The following is a 14355-nucleotide window of genomic DNA, read 5'->3' as shown; positions in this document are numbered from 1 at the left end:
CTGGAAGGGCCCTGGATAAAGGTACTTCCAGCCAGAATCTAGGATGGGTGGCCGGATACCCCAAACCGAGGCGCGTTCCCCAGATCAGAGGACGTCTATGTACAGTCCAACCTATTGCCATTCTAAACATCACGAGACTTTAAGAGAAAATGAAACTGAAAAGGGGAAAATCCCTCTTTCTAACCTGGCCCGGCGTCGCAAGCTAGGAGACTGGTGACGAGCCCCGCGGGCCGGGTCCTGATTGGCTGTGTGCTCAAGGAATTTAAGTGGACTCGCCCCGCGGGACTGGCATTTTGCGTTTGATTTTGCTCGAGTCGCAATGTCTCGCTCCGTGGTGGTGGCGGTGGCGGTGGCCTTGCCCATGCTACTCTTTCTGACCGGCCTGGACGCTGACCCGCGTAAGTGTCTCTTCTTAACACCACCCTCTCTGACCCTTTGGCAGTCTCTTAACTCTAACCCCAAGTTCTTCCCTGAGTGAGGACCAGGGCTCGGTCTCTGCGTGAATCGTGGGGTGGCGGGGGATTAGGAAGGGAGTGAAAGCCCAGAACGCCTACTTCTTGCTCCTTTGCTAGAGGATCGAGGGAGACCTCTGGCTGCTGGGTCAAGGTGGATCTTGACCGAGTTTGCGGGTTTGGGTACGTTTTAGAGCCCCCCGAGATGGAGAGGGTTTTCCTCCACACTTCGCTCCTCCTCTGGCTCCTGCAGCGCAGCGGTAGGATGGGGCTAATAGGCCAGTCCCAGAGACACGGAGTTGGGGGGGCTGTGAATGAGTGGAAACCGGTGTCTGGGGTACGTGGAAGACACAACCCACAGGAAGACAAACCGCGACAACTCTGCTTGCTTCAGACTGGAAGCGCCCGGCTAGGTACACTTTCTTCTTCTCCTGATCCAGTGGCACCAAATCAAGGCGCGTAAACGCTGTTCTCATTACTTGTTGCTTTATTAATAATCCTAAAAGCTACCCGTTATTACAGTTTGCTGTATGCCAAGGACTGTACATACTTTATATCAGTGTTGCTTCCCCCCCCCCCCCCGACGGTGTTTGGGATTGTTACCCAGGGCATTGTGCATGCTTAGGAAAGTGCTCTACCACGGAGCCACACTCAGCCCTGTGTGTCTTAATTTTGAAAATGGATGTAAATACTATGATTACCCGAATCAAGCACATGAGAAAACTGGGGTACCAAGATTTATTGATTGATTGTACTGGAGATTGAAACTAAGAGCACTTTATCACTAACCTTATATCCCTAGACCTTTCTGTTTTTTGTTTTGTTTTGTTTTGTTTTGTTTTTTTAATTTAGAGACAGGGGCTTGCTAACTTGCTTAGGGCCTCACTAAGCTTCTGGGGTCGACCTCTGGGCACCAAAATTTTAAGCAACTTAAATCACAGTCCATAAATAACAATTAGGATTGAAATTGAGCCTGACCAGTGCCTTTGTGGTAAGTAGCTAGGCATTTTGGTTGTAAACCCATCTTTTTTTTCTTTTTCTCCTTCTCTTCCCTCTTCTTCTCCACTTTCTTCTTTGGGGATTGAACCCAGAGGTGTTTTACCACTGAGTTACATACCCAGCCCTTTTTACTTTACTTTTTAAAGTCACAGTACTGCTAAATTGTTTAGGGCGTAGCCAAATTGCTGAGGCTGGTCTCCATTTTGCAATCCTCCTGCTTCAGCCTTCGCAGTCGCTGGGATTACAGACATGAACCTTCATGGGGCTGGGTGTGACCGTTTTTTCAGAAACCTGCCTCCTCATCTTCCTGTGTTAAGTTCTCTGAAGCAAGATGGGTGATCAAGGGCCTTCCTTGCCTTTTCTTCATAGAGACCTTCCTTTTTGGCAACTTGCCTGGTTCTTTCCAAGATATAGGAAGCCTCCACTTTCAGTTTTGAAAAAGTGACTATTGGTCAAAGTCTGGGAGATAAGGGTAATTCAAGATGGTTACCAAGACTCATCCAGACACCCAGGATTTTGTGCACTTTTTAAATACTCGGTGACAAATTGGGACTTCTCAACTTTTTCCCTTACAAATCCCCTGTGAGAAAGTGTTTTGATCATAAGAAAATGATAATTAATTTGAATAAAATTTACTTACAAAATAAAGAATAATGTATCTAGTGATGATAGGTGTCATTTAAAAAAAATAGCAACCTGACATTTAAAAAATATTATTCTGAATATATAAAGAACTCAAAAAACACCATAAAAAATAAGCAAGCTAATAGCCCAATTAATAAATGGGTAAATGATCTACATAGATATTTCTCAAAAGAACAAATACAAATGGCTAACATATGAAAAAATATTCAACATACTTAGCAATCAGGAAAATGCAAATCAAAAGTATACTGAGAGGGCTGGGGTTGTAACTCCGTGGTAGCACACTTGCCTAGCATGAATGAGGCACTGGGTTTGATCCTCAGTGCCACATAAAAATAAACAAAATAAGGTATGATGTCCATCTACAACTAAACAAACAAAAACAAAACAACAACAAAAAAAAAAACACTGAGAATTCATCTCATCTCAGAATGGCAATCACCAAGAATATACGGAACAGCTGGGTATGGTGGCCCATGCCTATAATCCCAGTGATTCAGGAGGCTGAAGCAGGAAGATCAGAGGCCAGCCCCAGCAACTTTCCAAGGCCCTCAGAAACTTAAAAAGAGCTGGAGTGTAACTCATTGCTAAAGTGCCCTTGGGTTCTATCCCCAGTATTGAAAAATTTTTAAAAAAAAGAAATAAAAATTGCTGTGAGGATGTGAGGGAAAATATACACTTATACATTGTTGGTGGGAATGCAAATTAGTACAACCACTTTAGAAAGCAGTATGGAGATTCCTTAAAAGACCAGGAATAAAAAAAAAAAAAAAAAGGACTGTGAATGGAGCAGGGCAGGTGGTTGATGCCTCGGCAATTTAGCAAGGCCTTAAGCAACTCAGTGAGATACACACACACACACACACACACACACACCACATTTTCTGGTACACTATACCTACATACATACACAATGGAGTTTTACTCAGACATGAAAAAAAAAAAGTGAAATTGTTATTTGTGGGGAAATGGATGGGAATTTGGAGAACATCATGCTAACTGAAATAAGTTAGACTCAGAAAGTTAAGGTTCAAATCTTTTCTCTCATATGCAGAGCAAGAATATGGAATCTCATGAAAATAGAAGGAAGAATGCCAGGCAGGGTGGCACATGCCTATAATCCCAGTGCCTTGGGAAGCTGAGGCAAGAGGATTGAAAGTACAAAGCCAACTTCAGCAACTTAGCAAGGCCCTAAGCAACTTAGTGAGAACCTGTCTCTAATACACACACACACACACACACAAACACATACACACATATACACACATATCATATATATATGATATACATATATTCAGAGGGAGGGAAAGAGAAGTTACTCGGGAATGAGATGGATCGAAAAAAAATTTTTTTTGAGTATTGAAGAGTAGGATTTATTGAAGTGAGAAGAAAAGAGGCATAGCTCCTACAGTCCGAGAGGGGACCCGATATGGGTTGCCACTTAAGTGTGCTAGTCAAGGGGTAGGGGCATTGATCAATTTCTGTGCTAATCAGGAAAAGTGCTGAGGCTATTATTGGTTAGCCCTTAAGTCTGTAACCTTCACTCAGATCTGTCCCATCTCATTTTTCCCACTGTTCTGGAACAAAGGAGTTGGCTGGAATGTTTGGAATGTTCCTATATTTCATGGAGTAGCCTGTTCATGTAGAGAAACCTCTTTTTCAGGGGTCCAATTTCTTAACTGCCTGTTTTTCTTTCTATCTATCTATCTATCTATCCATCCATCCTATCTATCCTATTCTATCTTATTCATTTCCTCCCTCTGAAGAAGAGCCCCTAACTGCCATTAGGGATAGGGGTGATGACCACTCTGGTTACTTCCTATGGGAGCCTATCTAAGGGTCCCTGGTAGATGGGGAGTTCATCTTGGATTCCATCTGTATGGCCATTTGTAGCTTAGTATCTTGTGTATCAGGAATCCATGGTAGTCGTTGGTGGGTGATTGGTCAGGTATACATTAGACAGGGATCATGCCTTCCAAGAATCCTGGACAAACCCCCAAAAGATGAAATGAGATTTTCAGCCTCTACTGCTGTATGTAACGTTACAGCTGATCCCAGCTCCCTGCCAGAGACTTCAAGTTCTTGTCTCATGATTTTGAAGAATGAAATCCAAAGACAAGAGTGAATATAAAAGAGTAAGATTTTTTTCAAGTGAGAAGAAAAGAGACAGCTCACATAGGGTTTGAGAGGACCCAATAGGGATTGCCCTGGATTGATCAAATTATATTATGTGCTAGTACCAATATATAGCATAATGAATCTCACTGTTATGTATAATTATAAGGTATCAGTAAAAAAGTCTCATTTTGAAAAATTCCAAAGAAAATACCTAGTCCATTTCTGGAAAATACACAAGAAATATTCAATGTTGATTGTCTCTAAAGGTCTATTTTCCCCATGTTTGTATGTGAGTTTTTTTGTTTTACTGTAGGCATGGATTAATTTTTCAGTCAAGCTTTGGAAACTTAAGTAATTCTCCCGAAGTCACAAGGCTAGTAAGTGACTGAGCCCACAGATCTTGGCCAAATTCAAACCTAGCTTGATATTGTCTTTATCCTAGAAGACATTATAGTGATATTCTTGCAAAATTCTGCCTGCTTCATTCAAAGAGAGAATTCTGGGCAGGATGAAGTTGTGTTCTGACCCCTGAACAAAATAAATGCTTTTTTGCTTTTTTTCTGTTTCTTTGGAGTGTGGGTATTGGGGATAAAACCAACTCCTGTAGGCATTTAATTGTTTTTGTTATTGTTGTTTTGTTTTTTGATACTTGGGATTGAACCCAGGGATGCTTAACCACTGAGCCACATCCCCAGACCTTTTTAAAAATATATTTTATTTAGAGACAGGGTCTCTCTGAGTTGCTAAGTGACTTGCTAAGTTGCTGAGGCTGGCTTTGAACTCACGATCCTCCTGTCTTAGCCTCCGGAGCCGCTGGGATTATAGGCAGGCTCGCCACTGCATCCGGCTAATTTTTTTTTTTTTTTAAACTGGGAATTGAACCCAGGCGAGCTTTACCACTGAGCTACATCACCAGTCCTTATATTTTTTTTAATTTTGAGACATGGTCTTGCAAATTTGCTTAGGGACTTAGTCATTTTTGTTTCTTTGTTTTCTAACTCATGTAATCAGAGATTTGACATATAAACACTGGGCAGGAATAAACAGGTTATGTTTGGTCTCAACATATGTTGGCTTGATTTGCATAGGAAGCTGAGCAAGGAGATAATAATAATAACTTCTGCTACTTACAGAGCAATTGCTGTGTGCTAGTCACTGCACTAGATACTTAATATACATTAGGAAGTCAGATGGGCATAGATGTAGGCAGAAGCAGGAACCAAAAAGGAAGTGGGTAAACATAGGAAAGAAAATGGAAGGGGTTGAAGCAGTGTACAATAGCATTAATAATGTGATGTAGCTTCTATGCAGAGTGTATTAAATGAGAAATGAAGTTTGAAAAGTAGGTTGGGACCTTGAGTGATGTATTAAAAATTCAATGGGTGCTGAGAGGACATTAAATATTCTTGAGAGCCACCCAGAAAATTTCTTTAAAATAATTTCCAGTAACCAAAGATACTGGTAGAAATCAGCTAGAAAACAAAACCAGACCAAAACCAAGCAAACCAACAAACAAAACCCCAAAGCATATAGAGAACAATTATGTGGGAAACATACTAAGTTCTACTCTATTTCATGAAATAGAGTAGCCTATTGGGAGAGTAGAAACTCATTTGGCCAGAGTGGATTTGGCATCCGGACAAATAGGTCAAATTTAACCTTTGGTGCCTAACTTGGGACCGAGTTAGCTCCAAGTAAAATACTTTTGACAAATTTATTTTGTCTTTCCCTGATGTTTCTCAGGTTCTCCGAGAATTCAAGTTTATACCCGGCACCCGGCTGAGAACGGGAAACCGAACTTCCTCAACTGCTATGTATCTGGATTTCATCCACCCCAGATTCAAATAGATCTGTTGAAAAATGGAGAGAAGATAGAAAAAGTTGAGCAGTCGGACCTCTCTTTCAGCAAGGACTGGTCCTTCTATCTTCTGGTGCACACTGAATTCACCCCCAATGATAAAGATGAATACGCATGCAGAGTTAAACATGAAACTCTGAAGGTGCCCAAGATAGTGAAGTGGGGTAAGTTTTCAGGTTTTTTCCTTAACTGTTGAAAGTTATTCCTAAGTAGAGTCACAGCTTAAAGCTTTTTCTGTATTTAAAAAAAAATTGTATACTGGGATTGTCAGGGAGTGTTTCTAAAGCACTGATGTGTGACACCTTCTGAGAGACTTCTGCATGGCATGTTCCCTGAGCCAGTGGGGTCCTCGTAGTGAGAGCAGGGAGTAGTAGCAGCACTCCCGGTGCTTCTTACCACTGTTGGCTTCCTCTAGCTTTTCTGACAGCCCTATGGACACTTGGCACCAAGGAGCATTGCAGGGAGGCACAGGTCTTCGCCTATAAATCCCACTGTCCTGACACCTAGAAACCTGGACTCCTTTAATACTGGCTGGGTTTGGCTCTGAGGCCAGTAGGCAGGATTGGGTCTACAAGTGTTCAAAGCTACACAGTTTGGGACATTTGTTAGTACATGGTATCTTAAAAAGTAAAGCTTAATGTTTCCCATTTTCTTTTTCATAGACCGAGACAACTAACCAGCATCCTGGGACTAACCAACAACATAGAGGTGGGTTTTTGACTTTAAGAAATGTTTTTGTTTATTATCCTAGGGACTATTGAGAGACAACTCTAACATGATAATCTTCACTGTATGGAGGACATTAGCTAAGGTAGCATGTTAGCAGGTAAAGAATTCTTTGAGTCACATTCCTGGGTCATATTCCTTTCTCCTGTGGAATGGCATGAGGAAGGGCTGTGGTCCCAGGTGTGACTCTGTCAGCATCACTGACCCTGTAACAGGAAGACAGAGGAGCTGCCAGTGAGATGTGGCTGGATAGAGGCAGCTGATTACCCACACCACCTGCAAGGGTTTGATCTTTCTTCTGTCATTTTCATATCAGGCGTTTCTGCATAGAAAAGACCTCAAAAATGAATTATTCTCACACTGGACATGGTGGTATATGCCTGTAATCTCCAGCTACTTAGGAGGCTAAGGCAAGAAGATGGCACGTTTGAGACTGGCCTCAGCAATTTAGTGAGAGACCTCATCTCAAAAGAAAAACAAAAAAACAAAAACACATAGCAGTTGTTTTGTTCTTCATTCAGAAGAGAGGGGTGACACAGTTCTGCAGATGTCCTATTCTTTCAGTTTCTTGTTCAGTCTCAGTGTGTGGGTACTCTGTTTACCTTCAAGAAGCTCCTAGCCACTTGAGGAAAGAAATGGAAACAGACTGGTTTATATTCCCTGTAAAATAATAGATGTAATTACAAGGAGCTCTAAAGCATGAAAGAAGGAGAAACTTGGACTTCTTGGTATCTTCAGCTGCATTCCAGTGGTGGTAGAAAATTCAGCTTTTCAATGAAATTTTACTGCCCAGGATATCTTGATGCTGAAAACCCATTCAAATCTATTGTCTTTAGGACAGAAAAATTTATTTAAGAGAAGTTGGGTTATCTGCACAGTCATACAGTTATTAAATGGCAAAGCCAGGACATAAACTCTAATATTAGAATTATTTCCTCTAAGATTTTGGGAGCACTGATAGAATAAATTACTGGGATATGTTCTTTGTAATGGGTTTTGAAAATTTTCTGTAGCCACTTCTAAAAAGGTGACCTACATTGCAGAAGTTAGACAAATTGATGGTGAGATCTGTAATCCAAATAAAGTAAATGCATTCACAATTTTTTTTCCTTTTTTCTTTCTTCAGGGCTGAAGATGGCTTTATTTGGACTGGATTAATTTCGAATTATTTTCTTTCTTTCTCAAGTTGATATGCAAATACACTTTATTCACGTAGGAAGTTACAATGATGTAACAGTAGTCTTCTTAATAATTCTACTTAAGGAACTATCTTTGGGTTTGTCTCTCCCTGGTGTCTAGAAAAAAATTCAGAAATTATAGACTAACATTTGGGTAGTAGGTGTTTTATAAGAAATAATAAAGTATCTCTGACTACTTTGATTGGAAACCTTATGCATAAAAGCCATTTTTATATTTTGGAGTTCCACAAGAAGGGCTGATAGAAAAAACAAATGAACTAGTAAATATAATTGAAAGTAAGAGTTGATCATATATCAAGCCTTAATCCTGTAGGAAACTCCATATGTCTCATTAACTAGATGTAGTTATTCACCTTTTGTTCTCCACAATATAAATGATTAAAAAATATAACTAAGGATATATTTATATCTTGTTGGTGAAGCACAAGGGCACAATTGAAGCCTGCACATCACTGTGGTGAATTAAGAAAGGGCTTTTACGGGGGAAGAAAAGCAGTAAAGCAGTGGATGATGAAGGACAGAAGCCAAGTGAGGGTGTGATATTAGAAGTTTCCACACAGCCTTTTCCCACAGGGACCTCTATATAACAAAGAACACACCTTAGAATTTGTCCTGCCTCAAAGCAAAGGATCTGGCTTTTGGTAATCCACAACAGCCTGTCTTTGGCTATATCAGGCTATAGGATGGCATGAAACTTAAAATTTCCAGTTCTCTCCAGTATCCTCAAGCAATGTACAGGTGCTAATTGTTGGCACAATAGGCAAAAGCTGGGAACTGGCTCACTGGGGCAGATCTGAATGGGGCATCAGTTGCTACTGTGAGTTTCCTATTAAATTCCTCTGGTGGGCCCCTAACACATGTAATCCCAAACTCCCATTACAACTTCAAAGTTTCTAAGGGGTTAGCATTAGAATTTGAATACCAGTAGGCTCAGAACTAAGTTTGAATCCTAATTTCACAAAGGGAACTGGAAAATTCCTGAGCCAATCTTAGGTTTGGATATGGCTTAATTGTGTCCTCAAAAGTCTATTGTGGTTAGAGTCTTGATTTCCAGGGTGGCAGTTTGGGGAGGTGGTGGAACCTTTGAGAGGTGGGGCATAGAGCAATGTCTTTAGGTCACTGGGTGTATGCTCTCAGAAGGTAGTTCCCATGAGACCTCTTGGGTTCTTCTGAGAGGTTTACTATGAAAAGAGGATACCTAGCCCCTCCTATGCTATCTGCTTTTGGCTTGAGATCAATCACTTGTTTTCTCCTGCATGCACTCCTTTCATTGCTATTGGCACCACGAGAATTACTGTATTCAAATTCACCATGTGGTGATGCAGACAAAGAGTTAGCCTTCATCACAGAGCCTGTGCTATGCTTTTTAGAAAAATAATAAACTAAATAAACCTTTTTATTAAGTAGACTGTGTCAGGTGTTTTGTTATGATACAAAGCTGACTAATAGAGTTATCATATCCACAAAATGGGACAATTATTCCTATGTCACAAATCATTTATTCATTCAATTTTTTTGTTCAATAAAAAAAAAAAACTCACCTGGCAGCATTCCCAGGGTTGTTCTGAGAAGGTGATAGTGATGAGAATGTCTCTGTAAGATGTAAAGCTCTAGGCGATGCCATTTACTTTCAGTGGTTCTTTATTTGCACAGCTAATTAGAACAAATTATCTAAAACTACAGCAGGGAAATATAGGAAAATTTCTTAGCACTGAACTGCTGAATCCCTTTTCCTACTAGGCTTTAGACAACAAGATGGTCCTCACTAACTATTTATTTATTTAAAAAGTTTTTTAGTTGTACATGGTCACAATACCTTTGCTTTATTTATTTACTTTTATGTGGTGCTGAAGATCGAACCCAGGGCCTCGCATGTGCTAGGCAAGCACTCTACCGCTGAGCCACAACCCAAGCCCCTCTTTATTTTTAAAAAAATATTTTTAGTTGTACATGGACACAATACTTTTATTTATTTCATTTTTATGTAATGCTAAGGATCAAACCCAGGGCCTCACTGGTATAGTTAGGCAAGTGTTCTTCTACCACTGAGCTATAACCCCACTCCTTACTCTTAACAGTTCCTCCAAGGATGGACCTGCAGGCAAAACTTCCTTTTGTTAGCATCAGAAATTTTGAGAATAACCTTTTTACATAGGGAATTCATGAAGTCTAATCGCATTTTCAGGAGATTCTGGTTCTGCCTGTCAAAGTTCATCCTCTTGCTGGGTGTCGTGGCGCATGCCTATAATCTCAGTGGCTCGGGAGGCTGGGGCAGGAGGATCATCAGTTCAAAGTCAGCCTCACAACTTAGTGAGGTGCTAAGCAACTCAATGAGACCCTGTCTCTAAATAAAATACAAAATAGGGTTGGGGGTGTGGCTCAGTGGTCAAGTGCCCCCAAGTTCAATCCCCAGTACCAAGAAAAACAAAAAAACAAAACAAAACAAAAAAGTCACCTTCTTTTATCTCTGTTAACTCCTCAGTTTTCTTACCTGTAAATAAAAATAAAGGATTCTTACTGGTGATGGTGCCACAGCCACTTGTGTAACAGTTTTATCTGCTAGATTTATAGGATAGAAACTCAGTACCAACTCAAGTTTGGCAGAACGAGGTAGGTAAAGTCTCCAGGACGCCAGTGTATACTAGAGTTTTCAACTCAATCAGACTCAACACTCCCCTCTTTCAAGTTTCAATTAGTTAATTAATTTTGAGACATCTTCTTGCTATGTTCCCCAAGTGGACTACAAATTTTAGATCCTCTTGCCTTCATACTTCTGGGATTATAGGCATGCACCCCTCACCCAACTTCCTCCCCTCCCCTTTTAAAACACTTCTTTTTAACTGGCCCAGGATCTCTGTGAACAGTGGCATTTAAGACTGAAAGGTAGACTGCATTGGTGGTGTAGGAGCAGAAAAGGGAGTGATCCCTTTGCTGCACATCACAAAGATTCATGGCTGACAGCTTTACAACAAAAGTAAGGTTAATAAGAGCAAAGCCTAACAAATTTATTAACATGCAAATGTACATGGGAGCTATACAAAATATGAAAACAAAAGTCACATGGCTGCTGCTTACTTGCCTTCTTCATAGGGGAGAGGGAAACAGGGAAGATGTAAGTGATTTAGAATAGTAAATGATTTCAAGGTGAGATGAACAAAAGACCAGGCCTAGGACAAAATTCTTGGGGCCCTAGTATAGTGTTTAATCTTTTCATCTGTGAAATGAGTTTAATCTTCCTTAATTAGTAAAGTTTCAGTAAGAAGATTGAAGACAATTGTGTTCCTTTCTGGTGAACAGGAGAACTTCAGGGAAACCCCTTCTTTTAAGAGAAAGATCAACAGAAGAGAAGGGAGGTTTGAGAGACCTTGAAACTACTTCTTTTCTTCAATATGTCAAAGCCCCAACAGTGGTTCAGATTCAGATATGGTATTGATGGTTCTGGCATAATTCTCTGAAATGGTGAGAATTTTTAGGTAAAATTTCCCCAAACAACATCTTTGAGTTGCCTGGTAGTTACATTCCTGAAAAACTCGAGTAGTAGATGGTCAGTGTATGTTCAAGAAATAAAAAATAAGACACATTTTTACATGTGATTTTGAGCCCAGATTATAAACAGATTTTTAATATATTTTGCGCGTGTGTGGACGTGCTTGTGCACACACAAAGTAGGCTGGAACTTCTGGCCCTCAGCCCCTAAATACTCCTCATAATTGGAACAACCAAATATTGCTTTATTAATTTCCAAAATGCCCCATACGTATTGCCCCTTTGAGAATCACTCGTCTACAGAGTGTGGAAGTTACTGATGTAATCACGCGGGGGAGGGGAGCAGGAGGTACTAATCCCGCCCTTGCCTTTTCTCGGAAAGCACTGGCCTTTTGAGAAAAAGGAAACTAAGTGCGGGGAAAGTCCCGTTCTCTAATCTGAACCAGCTCTTTTTGCCCAGAGGTTGATGACGAGTCATCCTGGCCTTGTGTTTCAATTGGTCAATTGAGAAACAATAAAAGTAGATAGAAAGTGGAGGAGGGCAATGTTTTTCGCTATGCAGTTGTTGCACCACACCACCTGCTTGGTGACTGGCTCAGCTCTTTGGGCGTATCCACCCTGAGTACGCTATCCCGCCCCGCCCCCTTCCCTATCTGTTCAACTGTTCCCCTTGGCCTCTGGCCCCAACAACCCAGCACCGTCCTCTTTCAGCGCCCTTTGTAGTCTGCACCGAGCGGGCAAAAGTAAGCCCGCTGCTGCAGGGCATGGTTTTTGTTCTCTTATTGCTGAATTGCTGCGGACTGGGCTGGGCAGGGTAAAATATCTGGGTCATTGATGCACCCTTGGGTGCATGGATGCAAACAGGGGTGGTAGGTAGTGCTCTTGGAGGCTGACCAGCCTCCTCCCAAGGGCTCTTTTTCTGGGAAGAGTGTGAAGGAGGAGGGGCTAGAGATGGGTGTTGATCCACTCAGGATATACATTATATTTCCTCCGTAAATAGGTTGGTGCTGGGTTTCTGTTCTGGCCACTAAAGTTAAATTGTGGTCAGGGGTCACTCCAGTTAAATTGGGCTAATTGGGCTAATTGGGCTGCGTGAAATAACCACACAAAAGACACAAATACCTTTTTCTTTGGGGTCGCTGTGAGGGCTCCTCTGACCTTAAGAGTCCTCAGAAAGAGAGAGCCAGAGCATAGGCTGACCCGTTTATCGAGGAGAATCTATTCAAATGAGACAAGGGGTCAGGTTTCAGGGGGCTGAGTCTATCTTCATGGTGTCCACTGTCAGCAGGTTGACTGACACCTGGATAGGCCACACCCAAGGGCACAGTAAGAGAAGGGGACACACACAAGGCACTTCCATGGAAGATTCTATCCTAAATAGGACAAGGGTTATATTACAAAGGAACAGGTGAGCGTAGCTTCACCCATGGGGCTGTAGCAAGACACACCCAGAGACACCGACCCTTGAACCCAAGAAGGGTGGGGAAAGCTCTGCCACATTTCTGGGACTGAGCGATTCAGCACCTAGCTGGGGAGTGTGACTCAGTCACGTGTAAGGTTGGTCTCCCACAGGTCGATACTTAAGATGTACAACCTACCTCTGGGTTCCATCCATTTTTGTCTTGGGGTTTTCACTTCCCCCTCTAGGTTCCAGGGCTTGGTCTAAATCCAGATGGTGTGATGGTATTGTGTAACATTTCTGTTAACTTACATGTTTACTGAGACATAATTAATAAACTGTAGTGGCACCCCATTTTCCACAGAAAAGTCTCCAGAAATCTTCACCATGGCTGATTTTAGGACTGTTAGCAAAAGAGTCTCTACCAAAGAGTTCAATGTAGATAAACTTCCTCTTTTCGTGCTGCCCTGTTTTACTTGGCCACTGGCCAGGAAGATCAGCACTCCAGGTGCTGGACACCCCCTTACTAGTTTTTCACAAATATATCCAGTATAGTAGTTTGTAGAAATGTGCAAACAAGGCCTCTGGCCTTAAACTGGGCTTCACAGTGATGTCTACATTTTTAAGATAAGAGAAGTTACCAACTGGGCTGCATGGCAACAGCTGGCAGGAGGAGGAAAGAAAGGGGAGAAGAAGCTCTCCTCTTCTCAGGTGTTGTCCTTGAAGAGTTAACTTGCCCAAAACAGTGGAAAAAAAAAAAAAAAGCTGCCTTTATGTGAACTTCTGCAGACTGAGAACTTCTGAGCCCTTCCCCTTACATGCTGGGTATAAAATTCTGAAACTAACTGAACTTGGGGTTCAGGGGACTTATTGATTACAGCAAAAGCTGTGTTGACTGGGACATGGCTACAGCCAAATACAATTGTTTCCTGCTATCTTCAGTGCCTGGCCTCTTTTGTCCCTACAACAAAACCATCCAATTAACACATTTAAAGTATACATACAATTCATTCTAGCAGCAGGGCACCCAGCTATTCCAGAGGCTGAGGCAAATCTCAGATTCTAGGCCAGCATGGGCAATTTAGCAAGACTCTGTCTTGAATAAAATTAAAAGAGCTGGGTGCCATGGCACACGTCTGTAATTCCAACCTCAATCCCAGTCTGTAATTCCTACTTGGGAGACTAAGGCAGGATTGCAAGTTAGAGGCCAGCACTGGCAATTTAATGAAACACTTTCTCAAAATAAAAATAAAAAAGGGCTGGGAATGTAGCTCAGTAGTTGAGCACCTCTGGGTTAAATCCTAGTACAAATAATAATAATAATATTTATGCAGACAACCCTGAAAATTCCCTACAGCTGAAGGGGGCTACACTGGAGACTGAGGCAGGAGGACCAGAAGTTCAAGGCCAGCCTCAGCAACTTAATAAGATCCTCAGCAACTTATTGAGATCCTGAAAAATAAAATTGCTGGG

General features: G+C 41.6%; 1 protein-coding gene across 1 annotated transcript; it reads left to right on the top strand.

Moving 5' to 3' along the window:
• The first annotated feature begins 240 nt into the window (after positions 1 to 240).
• On the top strand, positions 241 to 8185 carry B2m (beta-2-microglobulin). The gene is made up of 4 exons (XM_005316513.5): positions 241 to 398; positions 5958 to 6236; positions 6735 to 6780; positions 7925 to 8185. The coding sequence occupies exons 1-3, from the start codon at positions 320 to 322 to the stop codon at positions 6746 to 6748; spliced, it is 372 nt and encodes a 123-aa protein (XP_005316570.1). The 5' UTR covers positions 241 to 319; the 3' UTR covers positions 6749 to 6780; positions 7925 to 8185.
• The last annotated feature ends 6170 nt before the right edge of the window (positions 8186 to 14355 follow it).

The sequence above is a fragment of the Ictidomys tridecemlineatus genome, chromosome 5, assembly GCF_052094955.1.
Source record: "Ictidomys tridecemlineatus isolate mIctTri1 chromosome 5, mIctTri1.hap1, whole genome shotgun sequence".
Classification (NCBI taxonomy): Eukaryota; Metazoa; Chordata; class Mammalia; order Rodentia; family Sciuridae; genus Ictidomys; species Ictidomys tridecemlineatus.
This window is presented reverse-complemented; position numbering and strand designations above follow the sequence as displayed.

Bases quoted from the DNA above. Each gene is read 5' to 3' on its own strand.
- B2m (XM_005316513.5), top strand. From the start codon at position 320: ATGTCTCGCTCCGTGGTGGTGGCGGTGGCGGTGGCCTTGCCCATGCTA. The intron at 399-5,957 runs GTAAGTGTCTCT...GATGTTTCTCAG, and splicing joins CGGCCTGGACGCTGACCCGC to GTTCTCCGAGAATTCAAGTT.